We start from the raw sequence: 21,278 nt of genomic DNA on the forward strand, positions 1-21,278 counted from the left end.
GAAGTTCGGCCTACTGAGATTTCAAAATAAAATCTGCCGATTATTCTTCGGGACAAGTATAGTGAGTACCGCCCTTGAATGTTAAAATGCAAATCAGACCCATGATGTCAGTAAGAGCATAACTTTACCATGGTACACGTGGCCAATGGCAGTTACCCAAAGCCATTTTCCAACTGTCCCATTACGTGCCCAAATGGGCATCAGTGGGATGGGTCATTTGGGAATTTAGCAAGTAACCAGGAAAAAGCTTTAGAACCCCATCCAATGAGCAAATACAAAATCTGATGGGTCATCATGCTTTTGCTTTTCCAAGAAGCCCGTGATCCTATACTTGGGACTTCTATGGCTCCAGCTAGAACTGGTAGATAATTCTTGACAATCAACAGATGTGTGCTTTACTCAAAGGAGCCTTACAGATTTCATCTCCTCCACATCTCTGACCTCGTCACTACTGACCTCTCCCTGTCACTCTCCAGACACACAGGAGGGTCCTGATCTGGATTGCTTCTTGCTGATTCCTGCTCCCAGACCCTTCACAAGCTGTTTCTCTTGACCTAAATTGCTCTTCTCAAGATATTAATGGGGCTGGTTCCTTCCCATTGTCCTGTCACAGTTCAAATATCACCTTGAAGAGGTTTCCCTTCAGCGCCCAGTCTAAAGACAACAGCATCTCTCTCTCCTTCCCTTCCTCCTCCTCCCCTGACCTCCCAGGACCCACATCCTTGCCCCCCAATATGTCAGTCACCTTATTTTAATTCTGGCACATCATGCACAATTAGCTGATATTTTAATTTTTTGTTGTTGTTGTTTACTTGTAAAACTTGCTCTATTTCTTTCTTCACTAAAATGTAACTCCTGGGCAGACAGAAACTGTTATATTTCTGTATAACTCCTCTAATCCTGCCTGCCCCATGTAGACACTCACTACATGACCTGGGACCCCATATATCAGCAGACTCCTCCCAGGTACACTGTGGCCCACAGTTTCAAAGAGCTTGTGAAGGGCAGAAGAGCCCAGTCCCTAGTCCCAGAGCTCACTTTACGCAAGTCATTCCCACTGCTCTCTGGACCTCACATACTCGTCTAGAAGCAGAGGGACCGGACAGGATGTGGGGTCTGGCACCTCCATGCTGTGAAGCCCTCTCTCCCCTCTCACCCACTACCCCAAATTTAGCCAGAGAGACTTGGCTGTCGTCTTCAATAAACATTTAAATCCTCAAGTTAGTTAAACCCCAGGACGATGAATATGTTCCCTTAACCACAAAAGGAACTTAAAGATGCAATTAAGGTTAGAGATCTTAAGAGGGATATTGTCCTGGGCTATCGAGGTGGGCCAGGGCTAGGCAGATGGGTCCTTGAAAGCGGAGAAATTTTCCAGCTGCAGTCAGAGAGAAATGAGAGAGCGCAAACCTACCTCTGCAGTTTTAGGCTCCTTCCCCTAAAATGAATGCAGGTGGCATCAAAAAGCCAGATGTGGCCCTCTGTGGACAGCCCGCCAGGGCATGGATCTCAGTCCTACAACCACAAGGAAATGAATCCTGCCAACAGCTCGAATGACCAAAGAAACTGATCTTTGGCGAGAGTCCCCCAGAAAGGAACCCAGTCTTGCAGCGACTCTGATTCTAGCCCAGCGAGTCCCAGCGGGAACTTCTGACCCACAGAACTGTTCTACAGCACATCTGCAATGTTTTAAGCTGCTGTGTGGTAATTTGTTCTAATAGCAATAGAAAACTGTTACACTCTTAAAACACAGAACCAAGTGAATGGCACATGGCCAGGCTTAACAAACACCAGCATTTCTTATGAATATTATTAACGGCATAATTATCAATATTGTTTTACTATCTCAAGAATCTCTTTCTGCCTTGATGCTGAGCTCTGAATTCTGAAACTTCTCGTCCTGTCTCTCCTGGAATAGCTTCCTTTTAGTTTTTTGGGGAACTGGTCACCAGCTTCACGAGCTGAGTGTTGTGCTAGACTTGAAGCGAGAGCAAATCTCCTGAAAGATGAAGGCAGTAGTGCGGATTAGACTCCCCAAAGATATCTGGGTAGGGGCTACTTCGGGATAGGATGCCTTGAAAAGGACACCATGTGACCTATGAGTAGTTTGGCTGGGAACACTTAACCTGAGTGTAGACAGGAGGAAATATCAAGCAAATGCCAAAGGAGAAACACGTTATAAAAAAAAAAAAAAAAGGACATGTTGCCTTTTTAAAATGTCAGTGTCACAAAAGACAAAGACGAGCCAAGGACTCATTCCAGATTAGAGAAGACTAAACAGACAAGGGGGCTAAATGCAATATGTGATCCTAGAATTGGGCCAATTGAAAAACAAAAATGGAATATGGACGGCAGATTACATAAGAGTATTTAGTAACATTAAATTTCTGGAAGTTGATGGCTGCACTGTGGTTATATAAGAGAATGTTCTTAGTCTTGAGAAATAGGCACTGAAATATTCAGGGGGAAAGAGCCACAATGGGTGCGTCTGACTTTGAATGAATCAGAAAGAAAGAAAGAAAGAAAGAAAGAAAGAAAGAAAGAAAGAAAATAAATAAATAAAATAAAAACCCATGCAGAGTGACAGCAAGTGAGCAAATGATACAGCAAACAGGATGAAAAAGTGATTAGTGAATGTGAGTAAGGGTTAAGGGTTTTATTCTTCTAGCTTTTCTGTAAGTGTGAAGTTATCATCAAATGAAGTGATAAAAGCGAAACCAGTCAAGTTTGCTGCCCAGTAAAGAGAAGGAATCATTAACAATCGGGCCCATTTGAGCCACATTTTCTTTTGATTTTTCCTTCCAGCTGCACCTCTCTTATTACGACTGCCTGTTTTTTCAGACATTTCAAATGCATAGCTTCCAAAATTAGCCTAAGACTGAAAATTTCCTCAAGCTTCCCTTTAGGCATATTAAATGTATGGCCTGGTCAAAGAAAGTACAATTTTCAAATAATCCGCTACTTTAAGATGGGATAGTTCTGAGAAACTGGAACGCCAGCTTAGTACAGCTTAGTACAGGGAAATATTCCTATCATAGACCCAATAGACATGTTTCCCCAAAAGGGTGGCCAGGCTGTCAGCAAAAATGTTAGATGAATGAAGTAAACAGTCGATCGCCAAGAGCAACTGCACGACTGACACGTAGACATAATTGACTATAATGGGTCCGAAGGAGGGTTTGCCCTGGCTTGCATAAATCACAGGTGTGTCTCAATGTTCCTAATTGTGTGTCTATTTCATTCTCATTGAAAATAAGCCCTCCCATTTTTTACAGTGTTGGTAAAGCCCAATGTTTTTGTAGAAACTGAATCCCATTCTCCTCTATTCACGTAACCAAAGTATGTGAGCGTTTGGGTCTCCTGTGGTCATGCCAGTCTCCCTACCATCAGTGCCGAAATTTTTAGAAAATGCCAGAGATTCCCAAAACGTGTCAGTGCTTGGGAAAATTGCCTCATCACCCGCAATGAACACTCCCACACTTAGGCACCCACGTGCACATCTAGCATTTGATAATGTCTCGTTCAATAGCGTCTCAAGAACCAGGAATGAAAATGACCGTGGCTCTTCTACAAGGTTGGTGGCTTCTCTCACGGCGAAGAAAGAAACCCACAGCGTGCTCATCCGTGTAATTGGTGACCATTAGAAAAATTGGGAGACCCTCTTTCATTGCATCCCTTTGGCTAAACAACGTAGCCCATCTGGAGCATAAAAGCTCCAAACCTAGAGAAAAGAAACAGCACAGACGAGCAGCTTCCATGCACTTTCTCCATTCAGTGGGGGCTAATAAGGAAAAATGCTGAATTACGATGATTACCCGTGCCTTGAAAATAGCTTATCACCTGCCAATATGAATGGAGGGCCCCTGCAGGGCTGCAAAATGACAGCAAGAACAATGGCCTTGGGGACAGAATCTGTGGAGCGTCTGCTTTGTGGTCAGCCTGACCAAATGGAGCTCTTATTCTAAGTGGCCCCTGCAGACTGGTCCTCGGGGGTTCCTCTCCACGGAGAAGAAAAATAGAGTTCCGCCGAACAATCAGACCCATAAAATGTGAAAGAAAGGAAAGACGGAGCCAACAATTATCCGAAGAATCAGACGAGATACACAGCCAATCTAAGTTATTTCATGGTGGGACCGAGAGCTCCCCAAATTTGACAGATAATCGTCAACCTGCTTGTTACTTGTGTTATTGTGTAGAACTAATCATACTGTGAAATCTCTCTTGTTTTCAGACCCAAGTGCCGCTGGAATGCTGTTCAAGTGGTCACATGAGGTTCATTAGGAAGAAGAGCTTGGCTTTGCAGGGACTGGGTGTTGGGCTGTTCTGAGGAATCTTTTCTCTGTCAGGACAAAGCTCCTGTGGGAAGACCATTGTAGACGCCCCGGTAGAGCGTTTCCAGCCCTGCGAGCCCGAACCCCCCAGACATAATGTCTCAGTGGGGGCCTGCCTCACTGGCAGGTGCCAAGCTTTTATTTTTATTATAATAATGGCTTCATTTCCCCACGAATCGTTTAGATTAAGTATTACCACCGCCCGAGTTCTCTTTTATGGCCAACTTTTTGCTTTCCTTCCGGCAGCATCAAAACCACCAGGATTTGTTTATTGATCTTTTGTTCTCTTTGAGAATGGCTACTAGGAGAAAAGGGCTCTCAAAAATTTGAAGAGTATTACCTTTTTCCCAGTAATTTATTGCCCACCCTCACCAAACCTACGTACATGCTTATGGGTACACACACATACACGCTTACACCACAGGCGTAGCATTGTTCTAACATGGGACTGGAGGGGTGGATAGAGTCCCTTTGTGCTGGAGACAAGGACACGTGCCATTTATTACTTGGAGGAGGGCAAGGGACATAAAAATGTTTCCAATGTTTCACTGCCTTCTAGGTAAATCAGTGTCGGGCTCATAGTACTGCTTCTAACATTCTTCCATCTTGTTCTTAATTTCTAGCCCTCAGATCAGTCTACTCCATTTAAAGCATCTTGAAAAGCTTCGACTTGTGGAGAATGTACTCTGAGGTCTCTCCCTTCTTCTTGCCTATCCCATCCCCCACACGCACACTCTGCACTTGGCAATATGTTTCTCTATCCCTAAAATTAATGCCCTTCTTATTTGAAGTAACACACAGGGTGTTTTTCAAAAAGCTCGTAATGACAGAAGTTGGTATAACATTCACCTGTGTGGGTCTGTCCAGTCCTGGGTCTTAGTAGAAAACATATTTCCTGAGTACTGAGTGTGTACTCCATTCTGCAGGAGACAAAGAAGCCATAAAACATAGTTTTCATCTTCAGAGAACTTAAAACACCAGACTAGTGGTCAGTAAATTGGATTTAGTTTTCAAGCTACCACTAAAGATTTTTTGGTTTTGGTCAAGTCCTAAGAACCCTAGATCTCAAAATCTGTTTAGAAAGAAAAAAAAAACAAAAATGGGAGGAGGTGGAAATTGAACAACATCAAGGGTCTTAAATTCAAATACCTACTGGGGCCAGCCAGGGATTCAACGCCACAGGGGATACCCATCCAGAAGCCATCTATAACTCAGCCCACCAAGTGCTGCAGGCAGAACCTCAAGTATCCAGACTTCCATGAGAAGTCTTCTGACTTCTTTGAATCAGGTATGGGTCAACGTTGTGCTCGCCAACAAAACATTTCTGCAAACCAGTTAGCAGCTTCTGGCCTACAGGCAGAAGATCCACCAGGTCCTTCTTTCTTATTTTATATGATGTTTGGAGTCATCCAACAACTGGCATGCAAACCAAGTATTCAGAAGGGCATATGGACCACGGGAAAGATGGTCACTGGGTCCCTTGGGCCCTCAAATGATTACAAATTGTGTTCATCATTCATCACTGTTTCAGCAGCTCCAAGTGTTACTAATGAAAATCCAGATGGAACTGCTGACTTTTGAGAAGGAGAAAGAGGAAGAACAATGAAAGGAAACAAAAGGCAATTTTTAACAGTAAAGCAGCCCTTCCGGGCAATGGTGTGTGTAAGGAAGAGGAAGAGGAAGGGTTCTGTAGAATCTGCCCCCTGACTCTGGAGACTCAGCAACTCCCCTCCCCAACAGCAGTTAGAAGGGAAAACACAGAAGAGAAAGGAGTGATCGAAACACACCTCGTGGTCCAGAGAAGCCATCCAATCACATAGGAGAGAAAACATAGAGCAGTGAGGAACGCACCAAACATAGTGAAACTCTCAGATCAAGGGAAACATTTTTGAAGACAACGATTTCCAACATCTGTGAAGTTTTAAAAAGGTAGTATCAGAGGCAGAGTCTCCAAATCTAGGGGGAAAGAGAGATTCTCTGGTTGGTGTCTCCTGATTAATGAGTAAAAAGTAATCCAGCTGCCATAGTAACTAGAAGATACACAAAAGAAAACATCTCCTCTTGAAAATAGTCCTGATGATGAATAGTCAGAGTCTTTAAAAATATCTTTTTTAAAAAATGTAAGAGGCTGTTTTCTCTTCCCCCCTGTAAAAGCATATCACAGAGGATGGGGCTGTGTTTGTTTCCCCAGATAACAGGACTTGCTTACACAAGCCTGAGTTTGCTTACACAAACCAGCAATTTGGGCAAAAAGCAATGACCAGAAAATATGTCTGTTGGAGAATAAATTGTTTTTCAGCAGTTTTGTTTCTGTTTAGGCAGCAAGGGAGACAAATGTTTGTTGTCTTGGCTTTCCTTTCTCCTAACAATATGTTTCACTGGAGTTTCCTTGGATGCTGAGAATGTGAAATGCACCTAAGCAGAGTCAGGAAATGAAGGGTTAGGCTTTCTGTAACCTTCTCTTGTTGTCTAAATGGAGAAGTAATAAAAAATATGACTTCGGTGGGACTGCACGCCGAGTCTCTTTGCCTTCTCCAGCTTGGCTCCCGTTGCCCTGGACACTTATTTCAGGACCAAAGCATTGTTCTGTTTTGCTCCAGGCTGTTCAACTTTGGCAGAATATCCAGAGTAGATTGGAGATTCCAAGCAAGGTCTTGGAATGAAAAATGTAATGATAAAATATCCTGGGGACCCCTTTCTGTAGGCTGTGGAAGGCTCTTAATTGAATGATTTGGGTAAATGGTTGGTGCAAAGCCCAGCTAAGTGTCCCAAGCCCATGGCCTCGATAGACTTTCGCTGATGATGTGATGAGGCTTGTACTAACCAGTAGAGGGGTCAATTGACTTGAGTAGCATGGCAAGGCTGCATAATATGGTCTTTTAGAGAGGATGTATACATATTTTAAGCAAGGATATGTAATCTTAACTAGACACAGTGTGGAGGAGACTAAGAAATCATTTGGAGTTCAAAGGAATGGAAGTTTCCAAATCTGCATTTGTTCTGTAGGACCATGGACAAGGGACTGAGGTCCCCGAGGGCTCAGCTTACTCATCCTTAACATGAGGAAGTGGGACCACTGTCAGGTCAGAAAACATATGCTACATGTTGTCATCTCCCACCTGTGTCTTCAACACTCCTGACTCCTAAGTGATACAGCTCAGAATATAGCATCATCAGCTGCTCAAGCCAAAATTCTAGGAAACTCCATTTCTCCCTCTCCCTCTGGGCTTGTTAAAAAAATAACTCTTTCCAAGACTGAGAACCAATGAGCACTAAGACAGGGAAAGGAGGCGGGGGGCAGGCTGGCACATAGAGAAAAAGATCAAAGTATCGACTTGAGTACTTATGAAGCTAAAATGGTGAATTCAATCTCTGAACAGTGAGCTTCCGAACCCTCCCTGCCCTCCCTGCCCTGCAACAAACTTGCCACCTCACTCAGGCATGGAAAGTTCCTTCTCTCAAATTCACAAATCATGGAAAATAAAGCATTCCTCTTTCCATTAAAAAGAAGCAGGTGAATGAGATGGCTATCTAGCTGAGTTCCTGGGACCAGACGAAACTAAGGTCTCCTACTCCTCTGCCATCTTGATTTCCAGAATCCAGAAGTAGGTGAATGAGAAAGGAATGGTAGTTATTTTTCCAGTATTTCAAGAATCCAAACAGAAACAGAGGGGGAAATGCTGTTTGTAAAATATTTGTTGTATCACTGTATTAGTTTCCCAAGGCTCCAGTAACAAAGTACCCCAAAGTGGCTTAAAACAATAAACATACATCTATTTCTTGGTGTTCCAGAGGTCAGAAGTCCACCCTCACGGAGTCAGCAGGATTGATTGCTTCTGGAGGCTCTGAGGGAGGATCCTTCCCCACCTCTGCCTAGCTTCTGGTGGTTTCCAGCAAGCCCAGGCATTCTTTGGTTTGTGGCTGCATCACTCCAATCTCTGTCCTGATGGTCTCATTACATCTTCCTTCTGTGTCTATGTGTCTGTCTTCATACGACCTTCTTCTATGGACATCAGTCATTGGATTTAGTCACCCCACCCCCAATCCAGTGTGACCTCATCTTAACTTCATTATACCTGCAAAGACCCCATTACCAGGTAAGGTCACATTCATGGCTACCAGAGGTTAGGACTTGAACATACTGTTTTGGGGGACATAACTGAACCCTCAATAGTCACCAAGTCATTTCCACTTCTCACATATTTTCCCTTCTGTCCCCTTGGACCCATCTCCACTGCTACACTTGAGGCCACCCACATAGCTTACCTGGATAATGCAATCATCTTCTCACTGATCTCCTCTGGTCTTTTTCTTCTCTTTCACTCTTGAAATCCATTCTCTATGCCACTATTACCATGTTTTTCTAAAATTTAAACCTGAACATTTACAACCATCTACAAATCTAAGTGATTTCTCATGATTCTGGGCAAAGTCTGTCCTCCCAAGCATGGCATAGAAGCTTCTTCATAACCCAGCTTCTTATCTTTTCTGTCTTCCCTTCCCTGTTTTCTCTTGCTTCCTCATTACTCTAGCTACCCTAAACCCTTGGCAACCCACTTTGTATCTTTCCTATTCCTTTATTTTAATTCCTGTGTGTTTTTAAGGTCAGGGCAACCATGCTGTATTCTGACAAGATCTTGTCCCTCCCTCTGAGTTGCTTCAAGGGGGTATCTCATGAGCCCTTTTACTAGAGGAATCATCCCCAGAGATTTAGTTCTCTCTGATTTCAGTTCTTCCCAGATGGAAAGAATTTACTCTCTCTCCCTCAAACTCATTTTTCAAGTTCACTAAACCTTCATTTCCTTAAGGAACCATTCTGCAACTGCACTCTGCTCCCCATAAAATCCTGGTTTAGGTATCACCGTATTTCTTCTTAATCAGTAGTTCCCAATCCCATCAGTAACGCTATATAGCTTTCGTGGGAATATTCTTTGCCTTGCTGCATTCCTCCATATACCCTGAGCGCCCTATTGTAGTAGGAATTAGTCATCACTTTAGCCCTAGCAAATAGTCGGATTCAAAATATATTTGTGAAAGAAACCATAGCGTGCAGGCATAACACATAGGACTAGGGCTGCTGAGATGAGTAAGATATATTTCCTGACCATGGCAGATCACTCACCATTTACCATACCCCAACATGACCAGAGCTGCAGCGGCAAAACAAAGTTTACCAAAAGCTCAAACAAAGCAAAACAAGAAACCATGGATTCTTCCAGAAGAACTATAGGACTCAAAAGAAACAAATATGGGTGACTGGGTGGCTCAGTCAGTTTAGCGTCTCCCTTCAGCCCAGGTCATGTTCTCCCAGGCTCAGGTCATGATCCCTGAGATTGAGCCCCACATTGGGCTTCCTGTTTAGTGGGGAGTCTGCCTCTCCTTCTCCCTCTGCCCCTTCCCCAACACTCATGCTCTCCTTCACTCTCTCTCTCAAATAAATAAAATCTTTTTTAAAATGCTTCATATTCTTATGACATCTAAGCTAAGCCTAAGTCTAAGTTCCCTTCTGGCTCTTATATTTTATGATTTCAGGTCCTTCCTCAGAATTCTGAAGAACTTTCTGCCACTGTTTTAGTGTCCTTTTGAAATGACTGATGCTGCTTGATACAACAAATTTCCAAGTCCTCTTCTCACAGTATTTTCCTTCTTACATACTATGACTATGCCTCTTTATCCTTCTCCACAGCCTAAGAGCTGTCTGGTTTTTTTTTTTTTTTTTTGGTTATTCTGCTATTTCACTATGATCAATCTTCTTGTAGATTAAAAAATAATAATATATATGTTTATGCTTATGTATGTTTAATGTATGTTTAATAATACATATGGTTAGTTCTTGGGACCAATGATTGGTATCTTTTAATAATTCTGGAAAATTCTCAGGCATTCTTTTTTTCTTTCTTTCTTTCTTTTTAAATACACCTCTTCCCTATTCTATTATTTCTTTTTGGAACTTTGACATATGTTAAGTCTTCCCATCCTAACTTCCTGGTCTCTTACTGCTCTTTCCTGTTTTCTACCTTTTTGTCTCTCTGAATTTTCTATCTTTTCTTTGTATTTATCTTTGAGACCACTGATTCTCCTTCTGCTGTGCCTAATCAATTGTTTAATATGTCCATTCAGTTTTAATTTTGAATTTTTATGTCTTCCATTTATAAAGGTTATATTTGCTTATTTTTCAAACTGGTTACTTTTCTGTTTTCAAGATATTCCTTTGTTTCCTTAAAAATATTAAATGTTTGGGGCACCTGGATGGCTCAGTGGGTTGAGCCGCTGCCTTCGGCTCAGGTCATGATCTCAGGGTCCTGGGATCGAGTCCCGCATCGGGCTCTCTGCTCAGCAGGGAACCTGCTTCCCTCTCTCTCTCTGCCTGCCTCTCTGTCTACTTGTGATTTCTGTCAAATAAATAAATGAAATCTTAAAAATATATATATTAAATGTTTGCGGCTGCCTGGATGGCTCAGTTGGTTAAGCATCTTCCTTCAGCTCAGGTCATGATCACAGGGTCCTAGGATCAAGCCCCATGTCAGGCTCCCTTCTCAATGGGGAATCTGCTTCTCCCTCTCTCTCTGCCCCCCAATGTTTTCTCTTTCACTATCTCAAATAAATAAAATCTTTTAAAAATATTAAACATTTGTTATTTTTATAATCTGTGTCAGATCATTTCAAGATTAGTGGTCTCTGTGGGTCTGATTCTGATGCCTGTTATTTCTGCCAACTTTCTCTCAGAGTGCCTAATTTCCTTGCCTTTAAACTGTGACCAATTTCCTTTAAAATTTACCTGTGAAAATACTTTGTGATCAGACTTGAGATTACATTTCTCTAGGGAGAATTTGCATTTGCTGCCACCAATTGCCTTGGGATGCTATCTACTTAGGACTACTTTAAATTGAATTTACCTTTTGAGATGTTCCCAAACACACAGATAACATGAATTCAGATAGCCCAGGTGAGATCCAGATTATAGTTATAGATTCTTAGAGAAGTTTTGTTGTTAGTTTTTAATCTACTCAATGTCAAAGCTAAGACTAGGATGATGTTTTTTGCTGTCCCCTTCTCCAGACAATTTTATTCTTCATTCATCCTTACAGAGAAACGATAGACCTTTGGTTCCCATTTCAGTCTTACATTTTATCTGGCAACCTTAACTATAATAAAAATGCTCCGAATTTTTCTATTCAAAAAGAGAGATAAAGGCTAATTAAGTGGTAAGAGAGAAAGAGAATCATAACTTGGTTTCTTTCAGGCCCCAAGCAAATATTTCTGTGGTATACTAGATTAGAGGTTTATCTATTTTGTATTTTGCCACACTGTGGTTTCTTCTCTAATTAGCTTTGCTAATTACTGTCTCCTCAACAAATTCCTTGAGGGCGGGGATTGCCTTTCTTGTCTGTATATACTCCTCATAATCACCAAAGCAGCGTATGGACCTTCCTACAGCATCAGCTAAGTATTTGTTCATTGCTCCTACACCCATCCGCCTGTTGACTGTTCCTCCTTTCCATCCACCCAAGTACTCAAGCCAGAGCCAGGGAGCCATCCCACTTCCTCACCTCCCACATCATATCATCTGATCTTCTCAATTTTTATCTTTTTAGTTGCTCTCAAATCTGATTTATCTTCATTACTGCAGCCATCGTCTGAGTTTACGCCTAACCATTTCTCCTGCAGTATATTCCTTAAAAGAGTGTTTCTCAAATGTGTTACATGGAATCTGAGTTTTGCAAGATTTAATGGATATAACCATTTCCAGAGTTAAAGAAGTCATTTTCCATGCAGCACCCACGGTGATCATTTTAAGACATTCAGATCACATCGGATATTTTTTATAATGTTCCTCATTACTTTTAGGTTGAATGTAAACCTCTTAAGCCTGGCCTATAAGATGATATTTGATCTGACCCTGCCTGTGACTTTAGCCTTATCTCCTGACTTTCCCTCTCTTTATCCACTGTAGCCCCACTGACATTTTCCATGTTCCTTGAACAGATGAAGCTTTCTTAGCCTCTGTCTGAAACACTGCCCTCAGAACCCATATGGCTATCTCCTTGTTACCATTCCCATCTCCACTCAAAGGTCAATTCCTGAAAAGCCCTCTCTCCAACAAGCTATCTAAATCAAGACCTCTCATTGCCATTCTCATCTCATCACTCTCTAAGGCTTTATCTGATTTTCTGTACTTATTTATATGTTTTTCTTCTTCATTCATGTGTATTTTTGGAGCTTCTGCTATGGGCGAGGCAAATACTCATGGTACCAAGGTACAGGAAAACAAAATGAAACGACCTGTCCTCATGGAGCTTGAATTTCAGTAACTGTTTCATGCATTTATTGAAGATTTGCATCTTATTTACATAATGATAATTATCTAATTTTCCTTCTTTTGTCTATTTTCCCTCCAAAATATAAGCTCCAGAATGAAGGAATGAGTGAACAAAGAGCTGTAGTGAGCAATCCTCATAGGCACTCAGCTGTGTAATTCAGCCGTCACCTCCACCTGTTAGTTGGTTGAGAAAAGAATGGGAATCCAGAAACAGCTTTCCTATTAGGATATTCCATTGTTGGAACCAAAGGACTTGGTAAAGACTAGAGCCCAATAGAGAACCAAGCCCTCTTTTTAGCCAACATTTGTAGACAATGATTTAGATTATTTATTCTGGTCTCTCTACTACTGTATCCCTCCAGGGGGTTGTGCCCCATTGTCAGCTGTACTATTTAGATTATTGCCAATTCAAATATTTATTCATTGTCCTTGGACACCGGGGAGGACAAAATGATTGAAAATCATCAACAGTCTCCCTCACCAAGTACTTTGTATCCTAGCACCACTGAACCTTCCAGAAAAATCTTCTGTTTTGGCAAAGCTGGTCAAAGGGTCTGTTCTGTATGTGAGTGTTAATTACTTGAAGCAGTTCTGAGTACAAGGCCTATCTGAATTACATACTTCTTAGTGCCCTTTGGGGCCTCTAACTAGTTGCACTCTGTGGGCCTATAAATCTCTTACCCAGTCATTATTTTTGTGTAGAATGAAGACTGCCAGTGTCTCTCTTACAGATTTGTACTGCGTCATCCAATAACTAGTACATATTTACTCTGGGAAATATGCATTATTGACAACGTGCTTAATTAACTCCCCAAACAATTTAAGTATTGGCTGCTTGTAATATTGTCTCTCCCCTCAAGGGAACAGTAGTACATCTCAGTAGGGGATGGACACTCTACTGACATTCCAACAAGGCCATGGATGCCCATAAAAAGAATTGCTTAAGAGCACTTGGCCCAATGACAGTGCCTCATCCAGTTGGCAAGTCTTGGGGCAGAGCCAAGAATAAGCTCATTTCCTAGTCATCTGCCTCCTTTACAGAATCCTATCAGAAAAATATTTCAAATTAAAAGTGAATTTTTAAAAAGGAGTTTGTATAAACATCTGCCATGGTTTTAACCAAGCCCCGTGGAAGTCTTGCCCTGGTGATGGAGCATTAGGAATTGCTAAGAAACAAAATGGAAAGATGAGAAATCGGAAGCATGCCGAAAAGCAAGAGGAAATGAAGAGTGTGACCAAATGACCAGGTCTTTGGGAAGAAGGGTCTGTGGAGAAGCCCATTTCCAGATGTGTGGCACAAATGATGCTTGGAGCTCATAACCTGAGTGTGCACATTCTTTCCTTAATAGAATTTTTTTTCTAACTAAGTCCATAGCACACATTTATTAATATGGAAATATGTACATATACACATAAATAAAGTCAGGAATAACTACTATAACATGCTAGCTTTTTCTTCTGATTTTTGATAGTCCTCTCTGTACATACAGATCGATATGCATACATAATATATACATATCTAGATATGGATTACCTTCCCTATTCACATAGCCTGTCATGAAAATGTTTCCATGTCATTAAAATTCCAGTGTATGAATGTACCATATTCATACCAGATGAACTTTCACGTTGTCTTTCTTAGCGACATGATCACTGGTTATTTCAATCCAGAAAGTTTTCTCCGGGGAACACATTAACATACTAGAGCTATAGAGGGTCATGGAAGGATGAGAAAAATGGAATCAAGCCATATCATTCCAATGCGTTCATTAATATCTATATTTTAACTTATTTGCCGACCCCCCCCAAAATGCCAGGTAAACAAGTTAATTAGAATCATAAAGTTTGTCTATAAATATAGAAGGGCTGGAAGCTAAGCACAGGAAGTCCTTATATACATGCAGATGTGTGAGCCCATCAGAGAACCAGTCCTTCCAGTTACAACTTTAAGCGATCAAATATAAAACATATTTCTGGAAAGTTAGTATATGAATTTATAACCTCAGAGCTGGCATTGTGTTTGGTATGGCTTAAGTTACTCGTCTCCCAAGAGAAGTATGCAAGACGACCCACTGGCCTGGAGAAAAAGATAGAACTTTCATTTGCAATCATTTTATTATCAAATTTTCTACTTATCTTTCTACTATATATTTTTAAAATGTAAACTGTTCATGCACTAACACACATAAATAATTCACACACACACATACATGCATTGCAGGCACGTACTAAATTTTCAAACCCATGGGGTGATGAATCGTAACAGTATGGACATTGCTACTTTATATTCTGTAATTAGGGAGCTTATAGAATATTTGGGGCTAGAAACCTATAAAGAAGGGGCAATACTCTGCCTAAGTTGGGAAGCACTGGGAAAGCATATATAGCCCCAAATCTGGTTGAGCCTAAAATATAGGTGATTGGAACTGGGAAGGTAAATGAGCCAGAAGGTTGAAGTCGTGGGAAAAGCCAGCACCCAGGGCGTGATGAATTACAATAAAGCAGCTGCTGCTTTATGGAACATTTAATGGATGTGGCCTAAGAGGTCAAAGCAAAAGGAGCCTAATGAGTCAGCGCCGAGGAGGGACTGAGATAGGGGAGAACCCAGGAGCCTCCCAAGAGGGTAAGTTTAACCTGCCTGTTAGTCTAGCACCCTAGGCATTAACTAGTAGGTCTGTGCAGTAAAGGACCATAGAACAGATCAGTTTCAACAGGCAATGGTAGAGGGAGGCCTGGGGTATGGAAGAAAGTTCTAGAAACCTAAAAATGAATCTTGAAAGATATACCACTCTGACATTAACCTTTCCCCCATGGTTTTGCAAAGAGGCCATTCTGCTTTAACAATATACCTGATCCCTGGCTAATTCTGGCTGATCTAGATTATTATATGATAAAGCATTATTCTTTAAAAAACCAAGTCTTTTGTCTCCTTCAGATGAAAAGTAAACATAGAGTAAGATTTTAGAAAAAGCAAATTAGAGTCATTTTAGCTTATCTGTATCTTTAATTGTATGACTCCAAGTTTATGTTAACCATAAACAACAAATTCTTTTTCTCTACATATGTTGAAAATTTGGTTCCATTTCAGGCTTAAAAATCTGTCTTTTCTGGTGCGTTTTGTAAGTTACATGTCCATAACCCCTAATGTGGCCTGATCCATCCACATGCAATGGTGAAGGCTATAGGAATTACTAAGAACAGAATAACACAGCGCAGAATGTCAGGTGTCCACTGAAGGCAGCCGTCAACACCTCCATGACAAGAGTGAGTTTCTCATGAGCCCCAGCTCTGATAAAACTAAGGAAACCATGGAAAAGTGACACAGAGGATCACAAAGACAGAGGGGACACCCTGGTCCCGCCCACCCCACCCCACAGAAAGGAGACGATAGACATGGGTTTCCTGAAGAAAGACAGGCTGTCCCGTCATCTTGACGAGGCATCTTCACACACATACTCCTTGGGGGGGATGTGAGCCGCCGCCAGAAACCAGTAACTGTTTCTGAAGATTTTTGTTTTTTTTTTTTCCAAATGTGTGAGGCTGTCTCTGAATTCTGACTGGTCTTGCCCCGTGTCCTCTCGAACTATGTTCTCTCAGCTCTAAAGTTTAACAACACCAAGTAAGCAGTTCCATTTAAACACCCCACTTGGAACACCACCTTTTGAGACAGAACTCTACAATTCTAGCTTGTTTGGACTCTTCTACCCCGAAGCGCCAACACACACAACACACACACACAATCACACACACACACACACACACACACACACTGGAAGAGCCTGGAAAATTCACCTTTCTCCTTAAGCCAGCCCTCCTTACCATTCAAATGCCAACTTGACTTAGAGTCAACTTCTAGGTTTGCGATCGTTACCTTTCCTTAATCCCAAAACAGCTGCCTCTCAGTGGTCAAGCTAAATCCATTTAGCTTATGTCTAACTTGTGGATCTTCTGGGGTGGAAATTTTTAAAAATAATTCTTATTCTTCAGAATAACCAGTAATAATGAGAAAGACTAATGGGCATTCAAAAGCTGTTCTAAGACATATTTCCTGTTCTATGCATTATTCATTTATGCAAATTACTGTAAAGGTACCAAATTCGCTGTGCATCTGGGCTGGAAAGGTCCCCGGACTCAAGACTACATTGGTATGCACATTTCTGAGGCTTGCTTCTGTTTAACATTTTCATCACTGACCTGCTTAAGGGAGCAGAGAGCAAACTCATTAAATTCCTAGATGGGAGGGATGGCCAGAACGTTAGAGAACAGGATTAGAATTTCCCCAGCCCTTGCCAAATTAGCAAAACTGTCAGAGTCAAATATGTTCATCAGAGGCAGGCAGGGAAAAGTAAGCCGCCCAACGTGAGCTAAGTAGTAGCCGCTTATTTAGGAACAGAACGGAAAAGGATACAGATGCGAACACAGAGGCACAGCAGGAAATAAACTTATCCAATGGATAGTGTTCTCCAGGGCCTTTGCACACCCCCTTAAAATAGCCTGTGGAGACATAAAGGCCCATCTGCAAAAGTTCTAAGAATTTCCGTGAGCTTTTCTTTCTCAAGACACCTCTAGTTTCAGACTCCTTCTATCATGCAACTAGCCGGCTTTATGGTTCATTTCCCTGTTCAGCTCCGGTCTGGTCGCCCTGTAACAAACCGTGTCCCCACACAACAGACACAAAAACCATTTCCCTACTGTGAGCATATCCTGGCCTCCTGCAGAAGGGTCTGGCTCTGTCCTTGGTTGTCTTGACTCTTGTTCAACGCCTCCTGCGGCAGGGCACGGCTGAATCCGGCCCAAGAGTGGGTCATACCTTGCCAATCCCTGCCAGACTCGGTTTCAGAATTTTTACCTTTTGAAGAGCCTTAGCAACCACCTTCTCCAACCACATCATTTTACACCTGCAGAAATCAGAACCCAGAAGGCAGAGCAACATTCATGCAAGTTCACAAGGCGGTTAAGCCAGGGTTAAAACCCCAAACTAGAAACAGATAGCCCAGTTCCCAGGCCAGTACCCTGTCCACTGCATCATCATGAGGCTATTTCCAGAAGGTTCTGTCAATGTCTGATTAAATGGCAGAGCCTCTTACAGAAATTTTTCCACAATAACTTTTGGTGTAAGGCATCAGCCACATAATGTGTAATACACCGTCGTGTTGTCTTGCAACACCCCTCAGAGAGCCCAGGATGAACACCTGGCTAACAACCTGAGCAAGGGGGCAGACTTTGTGAAAACCAAAATAGAGCCTAGAGTAGATGAGAAAGGAAGGCTGTGCACAAAGTTCAAAGGACAAAATTTTGTTTCATTTAAATAAAGTTAAAGGTCTCATACGATCCTCATGCACGAGAGGAACATTCTCAAGAGGAGTGGTTGTTTGTCCATCTCCTCTCAGAATGACGAGAACAGAACTGGAGTAGGACAGACACCTTGTTGGAGGCCGCTCTGTGAGTCACCAGAATCGCCAGCCAGCAGGAATCATAGAACTCCCCTAACAACTGGATCCGGGAACCGGCATCTTTCAGGGAGGGTTCCGAGGAAAGGAAATTGACTGAGTGACTCGCAAAGCCCTTGCGCTCTCATGAAGTCCTTCTCAGAGCCAACAGGGACACATTGAATCATTGTACTTAATGAGAACAGGACAGTATCTTCAAGAGGTTTGTGAAGTACCCAAAACAAAGCAGACTCTGTATTGGGGGAAAAAAATTGTCCAGATTTCAAAGGAGCCTCCCAGAAGACACTCCTTCACACTGGCCGGCATTTGGGGTAGCTCACGGAAAACCTGCCATTCAAGGTCAGGAGCCCGCTGCCCCTTCCAAATATGCCTTTGTAGACACGCTTGGTGCCTCTCCCTCGGTAAAGGCCAGGAGGGGCTTAATGTGGATGCTTTTCAAGCCGCAGTTTGAAGACCAAAGAGCTTGGAACTCTACTTCCTTGAAAATCAGAATCAACCATTCCTGAGACTCTTAGGCTACTAGCTTTGAGAAAACTAAATCACAGCATACATCATGCTATAATTAAAAATGGTATAATCTGGAAGCGCCTGGGTGGCTCAGTGGGCTAAAGCCTCTGCCTTTGGCTTAGGTCATGATCTCAGGGTCCTGGGATCGAGCCCCGCATCCGGCTCTCTTCTCGGTGGGGAGCCTGCTTCCCTTCCTCTCTCTCTGCCTGCCTCAATGCCTACTTGTGATCTCTGTCTGTCAAATAAATAAATAAAATCTTTTTAAAAAAATGTTGAAATGTCATTTCCAGAGGTTCCCTTTCATGAAACACCTCCAAAACAGTATTTGTCTCAAGCCACAAATTTTCCAGAGCCCATTTGCCAAATGATGAACTCTTGGTAATTAGTATGTCTCATTATTACAATTTTCTTCCAGATAATCCAGGAACCTGTACATCATGCACTACGGGGTATTACATGTAAGTCTGGCATTTATTTTTTCATGGCACTAACTTTTCTGCAGTTTAAGCAATACTGACTTAATCCTCAATCCAGTGATTAAAGCAAAGAGGCCGGGCAGCCAGAAGCAATTGTGCCCTGTCAGGCTATTAATGAACAATTTTTGGATTTAGCAATAAGAGCCCAGCTGTTTTTTTGCCTCCAAAGGAGGTCCTCTTTTTCTTGGTCCTGGAAGTCACCCAACCTGACACTGGTGTCTAGGAATCTCACCATGGGTTACCAGTTTTCAGACCCTGCAGTTCATGGACAAACCTTAATGACAGACCTGATCCCAAGCAAGCTATTTCCAAACATCTGCATAGAGACCTTGGCCTTAATGGGAGTGAGAAAATCCAGGATGAAGCCAGGTACTTTGTGAGCTCTGAATCACTCCCTGGGTAATGAGAGACACAGAGCACTAGGGTAAATGAAACACAGATTAGCAGACACTGCCAAAGTTCTCCAATCCAACACTACAAGTCAAAGACGGGAGGTCTCCATGTCACCTCCCCATCCTTTCTTAGTTGGCCTCCTAGGGCACACGGTTCCTATCTTGGAAGAAAAGCAAAGAAGGTAGGGGAGAAGAAAAAGAAGGCCCGGATAATACATAAACTACGTAATTCTTCCCTGTGACACTAAGAACCGGGTGATGGCCTCACCCACCCCCAGTTCTTCTCTTCACCTTTCCACAAACTCTCTTGCCAGGACATGAGATTGACGTTACTCTCCAGAGGAAGAGACTGAAGGTCAGAGAGGCTGTGGGTTTCCTCACGCTACACCACAAGCCAGCGGGGGCGCGGGGGTGGGGGGAGGGCATCCAGGTTCAGGTCACCGCAACTTAAGTGGGCTGGTTCCTCCTGTTACCACACTGCCTTTTGCCTCTAGCACCTTTGAGGGATGGTCGTGGGTAGAAAAGATGCTGAGAGAGGTCAGGAGCTTGGGAGGGAAAGGGGAGCCCAGAAAGCTGAAGCTTATCACAAAGAATCAGTTAGCCTTATCATTACCTAAGCTTATTGTTTTCATTCAACTCTGGGAGAGTAGCCGGATACTCCCTATCCAAACTCTGTCTGTGTCTCCACATTCCTGACCCACTGATTTAAATTACTGCTCCATGAACAGGGGAGGAGGGACGGAGAAGAGGCCCCAGACATGATTGCTGCAGGGTAGAGCAGACGAGTAAAGGAGCAGAAAGCCATCTGTCAGCACGTTCATAGCTGGCCTTTACCCACCACACAGCCCGCCACAGACCACCCCGGGCAGAGACGAACAGCAGACATGCAAACACTCTTTGGTGAGGACACATGGTCGGGGGCACAGAATGTTCCTCAAAGAACCGAGGAAGGAGAACTTACTCAAATAACCACCATGCAGAAGTGGGTGAGGGGGGAAAAAAAAGGCGTAGGTGAGGAATTCTCCTGTTAGGTCCTCATTCTCTGCGTCTCTCTGGTGTAATTGCATCCTTCCTCAAGCTGACAAGACAGCGCAGCCCTCCACCTGCACCTGCTTCCCGTCCCGACCCTGTTCCACCTTGTAGCCAGTCCGATGAGCCGCGCCTGTGCACCGCTGGCCAGAAACACACAAGTATAACCCTATAGAATGTTTTATAACTTTGAAGATAGTGAATAAAACATTGTATCATAGAAGGTGCTAATGAAGAAATACAAAGCTTTCCGTGGATACTTCGGTGATGCTATGAAATTCACCAAAGGGCAAAGGTCAGCCCCTTCAAACGGGCCCCTAATTCAGTGGAGTCTGGAATACAACATTTGGGGTGGCTGACTGGCTCAGTGGGCTAAGCGTCTGCTTCGGCTCAGGTCATGATCCCTAGGTCCTGAGATCAAGAGTGTCACATTGGGCTCCCTGCTCAGCTGGGGCGGGTAGGACAGGGAGGTTGGGGGGGGGGGTGTTTCTTCTCACTCTGCTCCTCCCCCACTTTGTGCATGCTGTGTCTCTCTCAAAAATAAATATGTAAATAAAAATTAAAATTAAAAAAATAAGTTTAAAAAAGATGAGATACAACATTCTACTGTAGAATGAGAAGGGACAATATCCTTAAAAATATAAATACATAAAACCTAAGCCACTTCATTCTTAATATTAACAATCTAGCTTTTTAAAACAAAATAATTTAAAAAAAAATCTAGTAGACATTTTGGTAAATAACTTGAACTCAACACTGAGCTGTTTCCAAAC

The 21,278-nt window shown here is 42.6% G+C and overlaps 1 protein-coding gene across 2 annotated transcripts in view; it reads left to right on the top strand.

Moving 5' to 3' along the window:
• The window catches only part of PCSK5 (proprotein convertase subtilisin/kexin type 5), a 449,308-nt gene that overhangs the window by 381,471 nt on the left and 46,559 nt on the right, over positions 1-21,278 (top strand). For both annotated transcript variants that reach the window (XM_082694464.1, XM_082694465.1), the window contains exon 25: positions 19,024-19,066. In XM_082694464.1, the coding sequence (XP_082550590.1) occupies positions 19,024-19,066 (43 nt within the window). The remainder of the gene's footprint in view (positions 1-19,023; positions 19,067-21,278) is intronic.

Source organism: Mustela nivalis (assembly GCF_964662115.1).
Source record: "Mustela nivalis genome assembly, chromosome: 13".
Classification (NCBI taxonomy): domain Eukaryota; kingdom Metazoa; phylum Chordata; class Mammalia; order Carnivora; family Mustelidae; genus Mustela; species Mustela nivalis.